The sequence below is a fragment of the Uloborus diversus genome, chromosome 1, assembly GCF_026930045.1.
Source record: "Uloborus diversus isolate 005 chromosome 1, Udiv.v.3.1, whole genome shotgun sequence".
NCBI classification, from domain to species: domain Eukaryota; kingdom Metazoa; phylum Arthropoda; class Arachnida; order Araneae; family Uloboridae; genus Uloborus; species Uloborus diversus.
Genome location: NC_072731.1, coordinates 30812053 through 30830230, shown reverse-complemented (window position 1 = coordinate 30830230; position 18178 = coordinate 30812053). Strand labels below are relative to the sequence as shown.

At 33.2% G+C, this 18178-nt stretch overlaps 1 protein-coding gene across 1 annotated transcript in view; it reads right to left on the bottom strand.

Moving 5' to 3' along the window:
• LOC129228676 (probable RNA-binding protein 19) overlaps positions 1 to 17899 on the bottom strand; it is a 207377-nt gene extending 189478 nt beyond the window's left edge. Inside the window, exons 1-3 of the mRNA XM_054863363.1 lie at positions 17652 to 17899; positions 15984 to 16166; positions 2438 to 2548 (exon numbers count right to left, since the gene is read on the bottom strand). Of these exons, the coding sequence (XP_054719338.1) occupies positions 2438 to 2548; positions 15984 to 16166; positions 17652 to 17687 (330 nt within the window). The 5' untranslated portion in view covers positions 17688 to 17899. The remainder of the gene's footprint in view (positions 1 to 2437; positions 2549 to 15983; positions 16167 to 17651) is intronic.
• Between the last annotated feature and the right edge of the window lie 279 nt (positions 17900 to 18178).

Sequence of the window (18178 nt, the reverse complement as noted above, 5' to 3'; positions counted from 1 at the left end):
TGTTTCCCCCAAGATTTTTTAGGAGGGCGCCGTGCCCTTCCGATTTTAAGCTAACCTTTGACCCTTAACTTAATCAACCCTCCTTGCCCCTGAAATTTAAACAAAACTTCACAAAAGTGAATTTTTTTCCAAAAGATTAACTTAAAACATCACTCCCTCGTTTCAATCACTTATCTAAACAAGAATATGATTAGAATATATCTGAACATTTTTTGCATTACCTTTAAAAACTAAACATCAAAAAGCTTTTTAATATTGTTAAATTGTATTCCGAGGCAGCTTCAACTTTCTTGAAAGGACGACACAGTTCTTGAGAAAAACACAGATGATTTATTTACACTATGTACAGGAAAGATCGTTGACAACTGCTAAATTAATCATCAGCAATTAAGCAAATATCAATCAACACCATAAACCAATGAAATCTCTTTCCAACCGACAGCATTTAGTTAAGTCTGTCACAACCAGTGAATACCCGGGGCGTGCACAGATATTTTGGGGCCCGTTACAAATGACTTTTAAGGGTCCCCCTCCATCTTGTTTACACTTACGTCCCTACATATATTTCACCCCTCAATAAAAAATCTCGGGACCCCTTCAGGCTCGGAACCGGGTCAACAGCCCCCCCCCCCTCCTTGTGCATGCCCATGCTCATATCTCACCTCAGAGCAACAGTAAGATATCTAATCCCAGAAGTAACACTAATATATCTTACTCTTGCTTCTGAGCGACGATTTACCAACACTCCAAAGCATGGCCCACGCATTTATGGCAGGGCCGGGACCACTTTGTCTAATGCTGGAAGCCCCTTCAATTTTTGTTATGTACAAATATAAGTTTTTAACGCTCTTTTTTTGTCCATGGACCCTTTTTCAGGTCACGTCGGACCCAAATTTCTCTGTTCCCCTCCCGTTTGCTAAATGTGAGAGCCATGGCCCCTCTAAAATCTAGAGAGAAAGTTGGTAAGAGAGGAATAAATTTGCACGTGTTGACTTTGGCTACTTACTTTGTCCCTGCTTAGGATGGGAAAAAATAAACCTGTTTCCAAATGCTTTTTTCACATAGAGTAAACAAATTACATGTTTTTTTAAAATTTATTCTGACACTTAAAAAACTGTTAGGTGTGAATTTAAATCTATTAATTTTAATAAAAGAATTGCTGGAAGTGGCCCACTCGGCGGTCGGCCAAGTCGGGGATTCCCGACTAGCCGACCTGGCCAGTCTGCCCCTGCCCCCACACACAAACACACACGCCTACATACACACAATTGTGATTGCGAGAAACATAATTTGAATTCAAGATGTCAAAATTCAAATTAATTTTTTTTTTAAATATTCTTTGGCTAACTCATTTTCCTTTTTTCCTTTGTCTTTTTAAAATCAAATTTTACTTCTGCAACACAAGTTTTAGCAAGTTGATGCAAGGTTTATTCTGCATGTTAGGATTTTTACATATAACTGTTGAGTTTTATTTTCCATAATTAATAAAATGATAAAAAGAGCAATGAAAAGTAACTTGTTTTTATAAGTCCTTTTCACTAATGAGAGAGATTTCCAAATTTTAAATAAAAGACTTCAATGTTAAGAAACAATAACTATAGAGTGACTTAATGAGTTAAATTAATTTTTATTATAAAGAAAAAATTTATGTAATTTTGTTGATTAACATTTAAGTTTTTAGAATGTGTTGGATAGAAAAAAAGCATTAAAATATATTTTTGTTGTGTGATTATTTATTATTGAAATGTTTGAGGTGTGGCAATAACTGCTTTCAGTTGGAGAAAAGGCAAAAATTACAAGCTCTAACTTCTTTTAAACAACTTTTTTTATCCACTTCTTTTATCCACTGTTCTGTGTCTCATTTCTGTAATTCAAAAATAGACAGACGCAAGTCCAAAAATTGAAATTTTCTGTTTATTAGAGTATTGTATGTAGAAGCCTATTCCATATCAAGCCATGTGAACGAAATTCTTAAAAAATATATATCATTTTCAATTTTTTATCAGGGTTAAAAGAGTGCAAGTCCCATCCTTTAGATGGGATAGAAAAAAGTTTTTCCTCTCTCCTGCAAAATTATCATAATGTGACTTACATGCTTCTGGCTCTGAGGTACAGCTTTTTCCTGAAAGATACTCACCTTCAGGAAAATGAGCATTTTTGAAACTAGATGTGGCCAAGTGCCATCTGCTGACAGTCAGATGTTAACTTCTATTGAGTTTAGTACTTAGACAAATTTCAAGTAAATTTACTTACAAGTACGTATTATTTTATTTTTAACAAAAATATTATGGTTAAAAAAAAAAAAAAAAAGACATTGATTCCAATGGAACAGATATCTTGTTAAATTGGTATTTGCTGTAATGAGATTAAACTAATAAAACATAATAATTTTAAATAAAATGTATATAGCTAATGTTTAATGGGATAAAATAACTACCTGAACTTTACTTTCAGCTTCAAATTTCTTTTTTATGTCAGTCTTCTCCTGAAGAAGTGCTTTCCAAGATTTTGGTTTGTTAGGATCACTTAAATTTGTAGAAATTTCTACCTAAAAATACATTAGGAGAATTTTTTTTTTCATTAGACAGAGTAATAAAAATCAATTGTAATCAATGTAGTATAATATCATAGTCCACCAAAAGTAATGTAAATTCTAGATTGTGTATGTGTGCATTTTAGCTTTTACAGACCAACAATTTTCAGAAATATGTTAATGAAAGTAATAGCTGAATTCTTTTTTCTTCCAATAACTGCTCAATTAAAAAATCAAGTTCTTAGTTTTCAGGTATAGACAAAAATGCAACAAATGTAAGATCAAGTAAATAGACAACTGTAATGCAATTTCAGAGTACCATATTTTCAGAAGCGTGTACTGCACTCATTATAAGACCCTGCCCGCATTTTTACGTAAGAAAGAAAAAAAAAACAATATATGACACATTTCTCAGAAACATAGCACCCAAAATGGAACAATTTTAAAGCAAAATTAGTAGCAAAAGAAAATAATAATAAGATGCAATATAAATAGACTAGATATTTCACAAGTTTTTAAAACATTACATAATTACTTACTCTTTAGTATCCTACATCTGGCAGCTACAAACTTTGTAGAATTCTGGATTGCTTCCGAAAATTTCAACATGGCGGATGTGAAAACATGAAACAGTTGCCTTAATGGATGCAGGGTTCATACTCAACTTAGAAAATTAAAAGTAAGGAGTTTTTAAGGAGTTTTGCAGAAGTTCATTTTACTTTTGAAGGACTGTTTCTTGCTTAAAGATGCATTTTTTTAACTGTATTTCAGAAAAAATATGTACAACTTTAAGTCAAATACAGGGATGGGGGAGGGGGGAATTACCACTGAAATAAGTTTTATTCAAAAAAAAAAAAAAAAGTGATATTGATTGAAAATTAGTATTTTCTCAAAAACAAAATACGTACTAACAAATTCCTAACCACAAAAAGACTTTAAAAAGTAAAATAATTACTAAAATAAGAACTATAATAAGCCGACCAAACGTAGTAGAGGCCAAAATAATTTCCAACTATCAAAATAATTGAAATATTTACATGATACAAAAGGATAAACTTCAAACACAACAAACAATTTTCAGCGAAGTTTGAGTTTGATTTTGGCATAGAAACATAAGGTTACTCATACAGAAAGTTTAATTTAAATACTAGTGATCCTTTTGAAAATATATATATATATATATATATACAGATTATTTTGCTCTTCATAGCTCAAAATTTTGTAGACCATTTCAAAACTTTTGTGTGACTCAAAGCTGATAAACATAGAAAACTGACAAATTTTAAGAATTTTTCTTCTAAAAAGTATGAAAATTATAATTTTAGGAAGTAGTAAAACTAGTGTTTAGCTATTAAGTTGCTCTTTCATTTATTGTATAAAATATGTTATGCTTACTCCTGTTAAGTAATTAATATCTGCAAATTTTTTAAATGAAAATAAAAAATCAATTTAAATAAAAAAGTCCGATTTTTTTTTAATCAAAAAAAAACAAACCCTGGCAAATACAGATGTTACGTATATATTAAAACACTTAAAGAAATTGAAACAAATATAAATTTCAGACAGAGATTCTGTACTTAACTTTCTGACATTCGACACCCTTAAAGGGCATGAGTTTCGTTACAAACTTTTCAATTTAATGGTTTTAATAAAAATATGAATGAACTTAATTTCTCTGCCTCTTCACAAGGGATAGTAAGCATCATAAACGTAAAGAGATTGCAATTTTCAAAGTAAATGCGTTAAAGGTATAAATAGCACATAAAGAAATTTATTTAAGTACATTATTTTAGAACTGCATTTTAGAGCCCTACAATCCTATTATTAATAACAATTGACGTAAATGAAGCAAAAATCAAATTTAAACCAGCAATTTAATTTTAATTTTTTGACTCTCATAAAGGACACAGCATTTAGCTTGGAAATTATAACTGTGAGATTTTTATAGGAATAAGAAGAAATTTTATTTATTTGCTCCTCAAAAAACCATAATAAGCATCAAAAAGAAAAAAAAAAATTGATTTTCATATTGGATGCAAAGAGATTGCTTTAATCAAAATTAAAGCATCTCTTTGCATCCAATAATCAAAATTAAAGCATCAAAAGTCTAAAAATGGCAAATAACAGAATTTATTAAAGCAAAGAAAACTTAGAATGATACTTCAAGTCTACAAGATGATATATTATTAATAATTTTTGACATATTAGTCAGAGATGTGGGGGGAAAAATAGGATGCGGGAAAGGGAATAGTCTAACGAAAAAATCAGATTTCCAGTATTAGAAGGCGACAAAATAGCGGAATTCCAGTAAACGTAATCACCCGTATCAGATTGGCGATAGAAAAAAATCTTTCAGGTGATGTAGAATAAAAAATAAGGAGTTTGTAAGGAGGTAACAGCAAAATTCAGGAGTTTTAAAGGCCCTTATTTTCTTTACTTAAAGAGCAGGAATTTATAAGGAGTTGTAAGGAGTGTACAAAACCCGGATGTGTTAGAAAATTATGAACTTTCACTAAAATAATTACAATACCCACGCACCTAAATTTGAATAATTTGGTTCAAAAAATGGTAGCCTAAACCTGGAAGATCCAATTTATTTGTAAATTAAAACTTCTGAGAATGTTTCCTGAACAACACTCTAAAATCTGGACATTTCCCTGATTTGTGTACAACCCTTTTAATTAAATAGTAACGAAATAAACACTGACACATTGTCATAATTTTATATAGTCTGACAATAAATGAAAGATTTTATTTACAGTAAAAGCTCAACTATGTCAGGAAATACGAGAAATGTCAAATTCTGAATGAGTCTTCATTCTTACATTGAATATTTTTTTTTTTTTTTTTTTTTTTGTAGTTGATTGCACAGAAAGTAGTTTATAGTTTCATATAGTAGGATAAAAATATAAAGTATCTGCACAGCACACACAACTTAAAACACTCTGCAAGCAGGAAAATCAATATACAGTGAGTAACAGACTCATGTCAATCCCAACCCGAGGGGGGAGAAAAAGAGTTAAATCACTCAGAAACTTAAGTTTTATGTTAAATTGCCAATCCCAGTATGGTATTTATAGAGCTGTAAGACTCAGGGGTGTGCTTAGAGTTTTAGCGGCCCTGAGCGAAATTTTGTTTTAATAGTTGATAGATAATCATTTTGTTATTTATTTATTCTCTCCTAAAACATAACACATTTCATTAGCAGGTTTTTTTTTTTTTTTTTTTTGAGGAACAAGGGTGGAAAGGGTGGGAGGAACAGGGGGGCCTTCCCATGGCCCTAAGTTATTTCATGTCCAGACAACTTTTCTGTCCATAGCAAAAAAGTGCATTTTTTAACCCCCCCCCCCCCCCCCACTATGTTGTAGTCTTTTTATGTTGCAGTTCTCCCTCTAACCTCTCCTATTTTCTATAAATTTTAAAATTTCTGGTTTGTATCCACACTTCTTCAAAATTTCATGGATTTCAAGGATTGTAAAATGAAATTTATTTTTTTCAAGTTACTTTTCATTTTTTAGGAACAAATCAGGAAATTTTCGGGAGAAGGGGGCTTTCAACGAAGCGGGTGCTCTAAGCAATAGTTTGCTTAGTTTTTGTTAAATCCGTTTTTTTTTTTTTTTAAATTATTGTTTTACTTTTAATTTGTTGAAATAATCGTTGAACACTTTAAGTATTGAAATGAAATGCATTCAGCAGATATTTTCATTTATATACTTTCTCTAATGGTTTTCAGTTCAAAATAGTTGTTTTCAACAACCCAGTGACAACTTTACTACTTGTAATACGATGTAGGGTGTTTTTTTTACCCTCAGAAAAGAACATTTGCTATTCTCCTCATTTTCACTTCTGAAATATTCAAAAAAGAAGAAAAAAAGTCAGGATTTTTTCTTTTAAGACTTTAATTTTTGTAAAACCAATTGCAGTGGAGCCACAGCACGTGTTTTTCTCAAGCACATTACTTTTAGAGTAAAAATCCTTTACCATCCCATACAAGCGGCACACTTTTGCTTACCAAATGATAATCGCTAATTAGGATCTGGCTGCGTAGTACTTTACAATTGCTGTGCGGAATTCAAGAAGACTGCTAATTCAAATAATGAAAGCAGTCCATCCTAAAAAGCACAACTTTTTCTCTTTGTCACAAAATTTTAATTTTTTGAAGAATAAAGTCAATTCCGCGGGATCCCATGGGATTGGCACCTTACAATTCTGAAATCCTGTGGGAATCATAGGCAAATTTATAAGGGGCACATTTTCCATATTTTTTTTTAAAAAATCATTATTTTTTTTCTTTTTTGAATAGTTTAAAAGGGCATGAGTGGATTTATAGAAGGGGGGGGCATAGGGAGCAATGCCCCCCCTCAGTTTTAGGAGGATTTTTTATAAATACAAATACAAATGTGACGACCAGCAACAGGCTCTGGGCCCAGCTAGGCTGGTCCTAGTCAATTAATTAGTCCCCAATGAAGATCAATGGCCCTCTTAAAGCTATCCACTCCCTTGCTCATTACCGCCTCTTCCGGTAAGCTATTCCAAGTGCCCACGACCCTGCTAAAGTAGTAGTTTTTCCTGATTTCTAAGTTAGCCTGAGATTTAAATAGCTTAAAACAATGACCCCTTGTCCTGCTTTCCCCGCAAAAATTTAATCCATTTACATCTTTCATTTTGATAAATTTAAATAACTGAATCATGTCCCCTCTGACTCTCCTTTGCTCCAGGCTATACATGTTAAGCCTATTAAGTCTGGTATCATAATCTAAATCTGAGAGTCCCTTTACTAATTTAGTTACCCTTCTTTGAACCCTTTCCAATACAAAAATATCTTTCTTCAGATAAGGCGACCAAAACTGAACAGCATACTCCAAATGAGGTCTTACTAAACTCCTATATAAAGGCAGAAGAACTTTCTTCGATTTGTTTGAAATAGATCTATTGATGAACCCAAGCATTTTGTTGGCTTTGTTACTAGCAATACTGCACTGTTGATTAAACTTGAAGTCCTGATTTATAAAGACACCCAGATCCATAACATTTTCTGCCTGATTTATGACTGAACCCTGTAAATGATATCTCATACGCTTATTTCCATGACCTAAGTGTAGCACTTGACATTTCCCTACATTAACTGCCATACCCCATTTATCTGCCCACTTAGTAATATGATCTAAATCCTCTTGTAGCTGTTTTACTTATTTTTCATTTTCGACAATCCCCATAACTTTTACATCATCAGCAAAACAATTCATGCTTCCAGAAATATTTTCATTGATGTCATTCATAAATATAATAAACAAAAGAGGCCCTAAAACTGATCCCTGAAGAACCCCACTTAAAACATCACTCCAATTAGAATGATTTCCTCTCACAACTACTCTTTGCTTCCTACCAGTAAGCCAATTTCTAACCCAAAGTAAAGTTTTTCCTCCTATTCCAATGTCAGCTAACTTGCTGAGAAGAGCAACATGCGGTACCTTGTCAAAAGCTCTTTGAAAATCAATATAAACAACATCCACACATTTTTTGTTATCTAAAGCTGAGGTAACCTTGTCGTAGAAATGTAATAAATTAGTAGTACAGGATTTACCTTTCCTGAAACCATACTGCAAACTAGTCAACAGACTATTAGTCTCTAAGAACATCATGATCTTAATTTTGATCAAAGTTTCGAAAATCTTACAAATCACCGAAGTCAAACTTACAGGTCTATAATTCCCAGCAATACTTTTAGACCCCTTCTTGAAGAGTGGCGTTATGTTAGCCAGCTTCCAGTCCTCTGGCACCGTCCCCGAGTTATAAGAAGCATTGAAAATATTCAAAATAACATCCACTAATTCCTCTGCACATTCAACTAGAATTTTTGGACAGATATTATCTGGTCCCGGAGCTTTAGTTGCTTTAATCTTTTTCAAATGAAATAAAACCTCCTCCCTGGAAAATACAAAATCCTCAAGCTGTATAATAGCTTGTGTCTTGTTAGTGTCAACTGTTGAGATACAGTTATCGTTAAACACACTGGAAAAAAAGTTATTTAGAACATTTGCAATATCTATCGTTTTGGATTAAATTTCCATACTCATCAACCAAAAGGCTCAATTTGACTGTTTCGAGCTTTCCCAGAATTAGCGTAAGCAAAAAACCTCTTAGGGTTCCCATCAATGTCATCTGCCAGCCTTTGCTCCAATTCTCTTTTCTGAATCCGTACCAAATACTTAAAATTTCGCCTTGCCTTACCATACTGGAGCCTCTCCGCACTCTGACCAGTTTCTTTAAACTTACGAAAAGTGGCTTGCTTATAATTAAGAGCTTCTTTAGTCTCCCTGGAGAACCACATGGGCCAAATTTTGGTACTAACACCTTTTCTCCTAAATGGAACATAGTCCCCAACGGTTTTAGCAAGTTTATCCTTAAATTCCGTCCACTGCTGATCTACGTCGTTATTTTCCAACCCTGACGAAAAAACCTCTTTCAAGCTCTGCCTAAGTGCAACAAAATTGGTGTTTCTGAAATTGGGCACAAACCTAAAATTATCATCTTTGCACACTTCAAAATTAACCCGGAACCTAATGCTGTTATGATCACTATCTCCAATATGCTCCACTACACTCAACCCCTGAACAAAACTACCTATGTCACAAAAAACTAGATCCAAAATGGCCTCCTCTCGAGTTCCCTGAGTTACAACGATCTAAGAAACAGTCACCAATTACTTTTAAAAATTCCTCTTCTTTGCCATTACCAGGATAAAAATTATTCCAATCAATACCCGGAAAATTGAAATCCCCTATTATGATAACGGATCCTTTACTGTACATGTCACTAATAATACGGTACATCTGTTCATCTTCTCCCTGGTTTGAATTAGGTGGCCTGTAAATGTTTCCAAGGCGTAGCTTTTTGCCCTTACTGCTCATCAACTCCAGCCAAACCATATCAATATCAGTAGGCTTATCATTTATGACCAATTCATTGCAAATAAAATTGTCTCTAACATAAAATAAAACCCCACCACCTCTTTTACCTACTCTATCCTGTCAGAACAAATTATACCCAGCAATGTGTAATAACTCTGCATCAGATTCGGTAGCCATGTCCAATTCCAATAACATCCAACTTCTCATCCATAACTATGCTTTTCAATTCATCCATCTTGTTTTTAATACTGCGAGCATTGGTATAGAAAACTTTAAGCATGCCTAAGTTGCTTTTATTTAACACCCTGAAATTTCCTAAATTACAATTGTTAACATTACTACTCTTGTTCGTCACTTTATTTCCATTCCTAGCAATACCCAAAAAAATTTCATTCTCTCGATACCTGATGCTTGAACCATGCCCCCCATTCCAACTTAGTTTTTTGACTCCGAAGCCCTTAAAATTAATCCACTAACCATTTTGACCCCTGTAGAGCTCAGATGCAGGCCATCCCTAGCAATCCAATCCCGTTTACAATGACTCCATACATCAATGAACCTGATACTGCGCTTTTCGCAAATTGACTTCAGTAGCAAGTTCATACACCTCGCACGTTGATTTAGCCAGCTCCTATGCACTCCATACCTGGGAAGCAAACCAACCACTTGGACATTCGTCAAAAAGCTGGTTGCTTTATCCAACAGGGATTCCCATTCCCTAGAAAACTCCTCATTTTTACTGTGGCCTACATCATTTGTTCCCACCCCCAAAGTAACCCACATAGTAACAACATATCTTCCAAAATCTTAAAACAAAAAAGAATCTTTTTTTTTTCTTTTTTGAATAATTCAATGAAAATGAAGAGAATAGTGAATGTCCTTTTCTGATGGGAGAAAAGAAAAAAAAAGAACATTAAATACAAATAGTACAGCTGTCACTGGGGTGCTAAAAATGTCCGAATTCACTATTTTGGACTGAAAACCATTAGGGCGAGTATATAAATGAAAATATAGGCTAAACCAGCTATGCATTCAGCTGCAACACTTATAATAATTAACGATTATTTTTACAAATTAGAACCTGAAACAAAGAGAATCCCCCTCCCCCATTTGCTCTAACAGAACAATCTACTCATTATGATTTGTTTTTTCTTTTCAGAATGTTCATTTGCAATTTGCATGATTTCAAAAACTAGATATTTTGTGTTGTTACAGATGAAAGATTTTGAAGAACCTTCTGGATTCACATGTTCAGATTGGTAAAATTGTAAAAATTCTTTAACCGTAAAAACTGACGAATGTTCGTAAAAATTACAAAAATCTGCAGGTAAGAGTGAATTACATACAGGGCTGGAGCCTATAAGATAATCAAGCTATAACTTAGGGCCACTGCTTTGAAGTGGGCCCACAACTCGCAAAAAATTGCATGATTTGTTCCTTAAAAAATGGAAAGTGCTTGAAAAAACTTATTTCATTTTCAAGTGCTTGAAAGCCTTGAATATTTGAAAAAGTGTGGCTACAAACCTTAAATTTTAAAATTTTTAACAAATGGTAGGGGGAGGAATGCCAAAATATGTCAAATTCAGCTCCTTTGCTACATCCTGCATCAAAAATGTAAAAATCATGGTTCTTATGTTTGTAACATATTACTTGAAATAAATTTTTGTGACTCACATGTTTCATATCTTGCTATTTATTTAATCCTGAATGCAGTATTTTGGAAATTCTTTTGTATTGATTGCCTTTATCGTGCTTCAACTACATATTGTTAATCTGTTTAGCCCAGAAAAAAATGATACACTACCTCTATTCCTTTTCGTTTTCTGCACTGCTTATAATTAAAAAAAAAGGTTGTTGTAATGAGAATTCTATAGTTTCTTTTTTCTTTCAAACTTAAAATAGCTGTTTTTTTTTTCTTTTTATATATACTAATTTGAACAATACTGCAAAACTGTATAATCTAGTACTCAATTTCAGAGACTGGAAAATGCAAATGAGGCGCCTTAAATTATTAAATGTTCTAAAATCCTTGAAAAGAATTGGCACAGTATAACCTACTAGGGCTCTTGTGCCAAAACACCCAATCTAACCAACCAAACCTTGAAACTAATTAGACAAGTCTTTCAAACTCATAAGCAAAGTGTGCATCAATTTTATTTCTTATCAAGTGTATAAATTATGAATTGTTCAAATAAGTAGTATGTTAATCTCATGTTACCTATTTTCTAAATCTGTACACCATTTCTTTTAAAGTATTAATTTACATCACAAAGCACATTTAAATCATAAAACTTAAAAAAATAAATATTTGTCTATTTTTTCCTCGAGATTTTTGTCTAATCTGATTAACCCTTATAATGTCTCAAAATGCAGAATTTTATATCCATTTTAGAAAATTTTGTAAAAAATTTATTTTACAAAATTTTCTCTGGGGAAGAAACCTTCGGACCCCCTAAAATTCGAAATACTATATCCCACTTAAAAGGGAGCCCTGTGTCACTTTCTTGCTACCACTCATCCCTCTTAAGGTCAATTCAAAAAGAACAGCATGAAACATACATTAATGAAAACGACACACAAAAAAAAGTAAAGCATAGCCTTATGCATCACAGGAGAACAGACCAAAACATAAGGAGGGGACAGTTAAAAATGTAGCTCAAAAACAATACTGCCCCCCCCAGGAACTCAGTCCTAAATCGGCCTATGGTGGGAATTGAATTTGGCGCGAGATTGGAAACCCTAATACACATATATTGAAAATATGGACAGCTCGCGGCACCTCTTCACCCCTCCTTGTGTCAATCCAGGATGCCGCTGCACCCACTTTGGGAACCCCTGGCCTATTACAAAAACAATGAAGTGTTCGGGTGACAAAGCAGAGTAGTCTCTCTTTTTGAACTGTTGATAGAACTGATGAACCCAAAACCGATGGAAACATATCTGTATCAGACTCTGAAACATCTTTGTCAATCTCGGATTTTCTACAGTTGGAATTAATCAGGCGGTCAGTAATTTATCAAGTTTTAATTACATTTCTAGAATATTTAAGTTTTAATTAGATTTTCGCTGCATTTTTTACTATTATTTTAAGTGATGTTTTACTATAGTTTTAACCGATGTTATTTTTCTGCATACAAGATGGATGTGTTGAGTATCATGTGAATTTATAATCTAAGATGGATATGTGTCTAGTATTAAATATTAAAAAAATACGATTTTATCACAAGTGCATCAGTTCAATGTTCTAAACTGCTCACCATTCAAAAGAACGGTCGTTCATTTTTTACATGAACGAGTGGATCTGTTTCAATTATTCATTCATTTTGACCAGTTCATTCATGAACGACACATCCCTAAAATGTATCAGCTCAAGGCGTGCACATTGATGCATCTATATTATCTAACTGCATAGTTAGCAATTAAAGGAAAATGTAACAGGAGGTAACAGTGATAGATAAAAATCAATTAATGCAATATGACTGTTAGTGATACACCCCAAAGCAGAATAGTACTAAATTTGCGACGTACGTCGCAGAACAGATACCTGTGCTGCAGAACAATTCTGTTCAAATGGGAGAGGAAAATTGACAAATTTTCTGCAGAAATTCTGCAAATTTCAGTGAAATTTCCCCAGAAAATCTGCAGAAACTGCGGTGCAGAAAATCTGCAGAAACTGCGGCACAGAAAATCTACAGAAACCGCGGTGCCGAAAATCTGCAGAAACTACGGTGCAGAAAATCTGTAGAATTTGCAGATTTTCTACAAATATCTTCCAACTCAAGATAGAATTCTGCAAATTTCTTAAAATTAGCAGAAAATGTAAATTTCTCGCAAATTACGATAAAATAACGGTAATTTGGCGAAAGCTCCCGATGTTGAATTCGAAGAGTCCTTTGTAGGACTTTCCTAATTGATCCACTGCAATTTCCGCCATACACGTACGTTTTGGAAACATGCCAACATTGCAACACGTCCATGGCCGGAAATTGAGTGTCTTGTTTGAGATTTCAATCCCTTTGCATCTAGAAAATATTTAAATTATTTAAAAAGTTTTGAAGTGTTTTATTATATGCAACCCTAACTCGACTCATTTTATTTATTATTTCAGTAATTTCTTTATTTAGTAACATTATTTTAATTTCATGCCATGTAAAATTAACCAAATAAAAATGTGGTTTGACACCTAAGTTCGAATTTTCATAAAGTTTTGTATCTTTGCTCTTTCTATGGATTTTAGAAAGCATATAAACTATTTTTGGAAAATCTCAATCGGTTTAGATTTGACACCCTGTTAAAGTTTTTTTGATTTTATAATTTTCGTGATCAACTGATTTTCCAAATTTAGTGCTCTTTAACTAGTCATTTGGTTGAAAGCTGTGATATTTCCAGAAATATCTCACTTCCACAGAAATAAATAGCAACAGTCCAGTTAAAAAAAATCCTATATGAAACGATTTTGATTTTTGGCACCCAATTTGTGGAAATGGCACGTTTTTTTCGCGTACAATGCTTGAAGTACTTGCAGAACAATTTTGGTAAAATGATTTTACGTTGCAGATTGCAGAACATCGTGAAGTATTCTGTTTTGGGGGTGATACATACGAAATAATTAAAGAGTTTTAAATATTTATATTTGCTTTCATGGACATCGTATTTACAAATCTACTAATAATAAGAACATGGCAGTTGGAGGAGAAAGTAACTGCCATACTTTTTAGCCTACTTTCCCAGTAAAAGTCAGAGAAAGAAGAAAAAAGCATGAAAGAAGGCTTAAAGCATCTTAAAAATAACCCGAAAAAGAAAAAAAGTCAAAAATGAAAAAAAAAAAATTAGATAAACATTGAAAAATTAAAATTTGGAAAGTAGGGTATTGAGATGGGGGAAAATGTCTGTCGGTCTGTCTGTCTGTCCCCCCCCCCCCCTTAATAACTTTTAAATGACTAGGCCGATTCGAACAAATTTTTTTTTGTTAGAAAGATCTCGGCAAGGACATCTCATTCCCATAATTCATTTTTTGATGTGAGCAATTTTTCATTCAATTTTGAACAGTTCAAAAAAACTTAGCATTAGCGCCTACAGGGAAATTCAAACCGAAAATAAATCTTGAATTTAGAGACAAAGTGGCTAAAACTTTGTAGGGAAAAGCTTTTGATGAAAAACATGTAACGAAAATAGCTTTTTGATTTGAACAAGTTTTCGTTCAATTTTGAACAGTTCAAATATCTTAACATTAGCGCCTACGGGGAAACTGAAAGTCAATATAGATTCTGAACTTAAAGGAGGATTTACTTCAAACAAACTTTGTTGGAAATAACTCTTGATGACCTACTCCCGACTCCAACAATTTTGGTGCTCCTGACTCCGACTCCTGTGCCCGAAAATTACTCGGACTCCGACTTCCCGACTTTGCAGCTTTGGCAAAAATTTATGCAAGGAGGAAAAATGGCCGACTCCGACTCTTGGAAATTCGACTCTGACTCCGACTCCTGTATCAAATATTAAGTCCTACTCCGTCTCTGCAAGTATTGGCAGACTCGCGGACTTTTTGGGGAAATGACCGATTCTAACTCCAGGCCTTTGAATTTAAAACTTTCGGCTCTCGAATCTAACTCATTTGACCAAAAATCAGATGGACTCCAACTCTGACTCCACAGCCATGGTTTTACTGTGAAATAATTGTTTTAAATATGTTTTGATTTTATTTTCAAGCTAAAGTTTCAATTTATGTATTCAGTTTTCGGCGGAGAAATTCAGCCTTTTATGTTTCTACATAAAGATATGCGCAGCCGGGTTTTTGTTTTCGACAATGAAAATTATTTCTTTAAGTTGACATTTTATTGTTTTAATTTATTTTTGAAAGTACATTAATTCATTCTTAAAATTTTTTTTTGCAACAAACGAACGATAAAAAATTTATTTTTGTTTGTTTTTTTGGTAAAAAACAAACAATTTTTTTTTTGATGTGATTATTTTAATGAGCTTTTAATTTGAGTTCTTTTTTTTTCCTTTTTGAAAGCGGTTGAAGATTTTTTTTTAATGGAAAAAATGTATTTCGCTGCTTTGTTTAAAAGGTGCTGCTATTTTATTTGTTCTTTTATTTATTTTTTACATATCTAATTCTTTAGATAAGCGAGGCATTCTTTATTTCTTGAAATCAACTTAAAATATTTAAAAAATATGTTTGAAATAATTTGACTTCAGCTAATTTTGAGAATACTGATCAGATACCAGAAAGTCGATATTGGTATACGGGAAAGTAGGCTCGTTTAGTTCTAGACAGAACTTCTTGTTTTTGTAATGAAAGAAAATCCCAAAATTCCCATTACAGGAAAATTTATTCTGCCGAAAGCACAGGTGCTGTTTAACACCTTATACATCAAAAAGACTACAGGATGTTGGAAATTTGATTTTTGGGCATTACTGCACTTAAATTGGTTGCAGGGCTTATTATCACTATAAAAAACTACATTATGATGTATTTATATAATCAGTTGAATTTTCTAGCAACAAATAAAACAGTAAAAAAATCACACGCTTACTTGAATTCTAGATGTATTTATGAATGTATTATTGAAATATTCTTTAGCAGCTTGAGCAGCTTCTTCTGTTTTGTATCCAATAAATGCAAATTTTCGGAAAACACCAGCTTTATTATATTTTAACTGGCAATCTGTGATGTCACCTTTTTCACCAAAAACTTCTCGCAGTTTCTTCTCTGTCACCTTTACACACAAAAAGAGAAACTATATGTGAAGTACAACAGGTTTGAAGTAGTATAAAAATTGAAAACAGGAATTGTAAAATAATTTCATTGTTTTATTAGTTGTATAAGTTTAAAATATCCCCCTTCCCCCTAAAAATTTCAATACCTCAGTCTGCACCATCCTTGATGGGCATCCCATGTAATGTCCCTATCACTAGACATTCTCCATCTTTTAGCAATTTATATCTGGATATGAATGTCTGCTGCTTCCTGATTCTCAACCAACTCCATTGAAATATTTTAAAGGTGTGATTCCCAGGGCTGTAGATTATGGGGAATGCTAAGCTTCAAAATAGTTGATTTTTACTGTAAAAATAACGCAACTGATATACATTGATAAGCAACAAGTTATTGCACTTAAGTCAGGGCCAGGGCTAGAAAAATCTTTAAAATTTGACATGCCCTGCCGGGTATGTTTGTCTAAAAATGCATGTCCAAGTTAAAACTTTACATGCATAATTTTTTGCTTTATAATAACAAAAATATTTTAATTTGTCATATATCATTTGTCAGACAAAAAATTTAACAGCTTTATATCTGAATCAGATTATTTCAACACAAAACAGAAATAGAAGTTAAAATAAATAGTACATAACAAGTCCCCATAAAAAGTATCAATACTCAATTAAAAAATTATAATAACTACATGCTCAGCCAGACATGTAAGGGTAAAAGATTCACGCCCAATCAAAATTTTTACATGCCCCAGGCATGTCGGGCAGTATGATTTTCGAGCCCTTGTCAGGGTTAAAGCAAAACTACATGCAATATTCCAACAGCTTGGTTATGATGCATCGAAGACTGCAGCTTTATCCTCATTATGGACTATCAGTCTAGAATAGTCAGTAACCAAGCTGGAGTCGGATGTTTTCTCATTGAAGCTGAGATTACCTTCAAACTGATGGAAAAAATGTATTTCCCACACCAACAAGAGTGCACAAGCAGTGGTGCAGTTCTACTCATAAAATGAAGGCAAACGTTTAAAAGTAATAAGCAGTGCAATGTTGATTACTTCACTAGTATTTGTGGCAGACTTTTTTTTTTTTGAACAGGTAGGCACAAAAATAAACTTCTGTTTTAATTACGATGTTGTTTACATTGAAGTTTTTATTTAATCACTTATGATTATTATTTTAATTTTAACAGATTCATCTTTAACTTTCTTTGAAAATGTAACGCCAGAAAGAATTTATTATCAAATGCGACATCGTCTAACTTAATCGGATCAACGATAAGATTTGGTTATGACGTTCTGGTAATTAAAAATATTTTGAAGAATTATGTACATTTAGCATTTGAAAAATTTCCAGCTACGACAGCACTTTTTCTTAAATTGTAAATACGATCAAAAACTGTTGAGATTTACACTGAAAAAAAAATATATGAAAGCAAAAATAAAATGCGGCGAAAATTTAATACAGGTTATAACGCATCAGTAACATACCGTGGATGGCAGGTTTTTGATAATAATTCGAGACATAATTGAGAAGGGGAAGAAAACTAGTTGTTTTCTGTACTAAACTGAATCCAGGAAGGAATAAAAACTTATAATTAAAAAACATCAGACAGAAATCATATTGATGAACTGCAAAAGCTCAAATACATAACTTTTCAGGAAATAAGCACAAAGCATGAAAGTTGCATAAAATTGTAAACAGAAACAACCTTGGAAACAACGTGTGTGGTTGTGCATGTAGGGGGGGGGGGGGAAGTATTATTATAGTGCCTAGAAAGAGTAGTGTGCCGATCGACGGGGAAAAAGTGAGGTCAGATCTGAGGAAAATCCAGATGGCGCTGCGCTCGAGGAGTACGTTATGCTCCTCAATCAGACCGTAGCCTACGAGAATCTGTGCTGTTGCTTGAAGAGCCTGTTATTTTCGCCTCGAAAACGAGGGACAGGGGTAGGGAATTTCGCCCCTAGATGGCGCTTATAGCGAAGCCAACAAAGCTCTTTCACAGGTAAACACAATG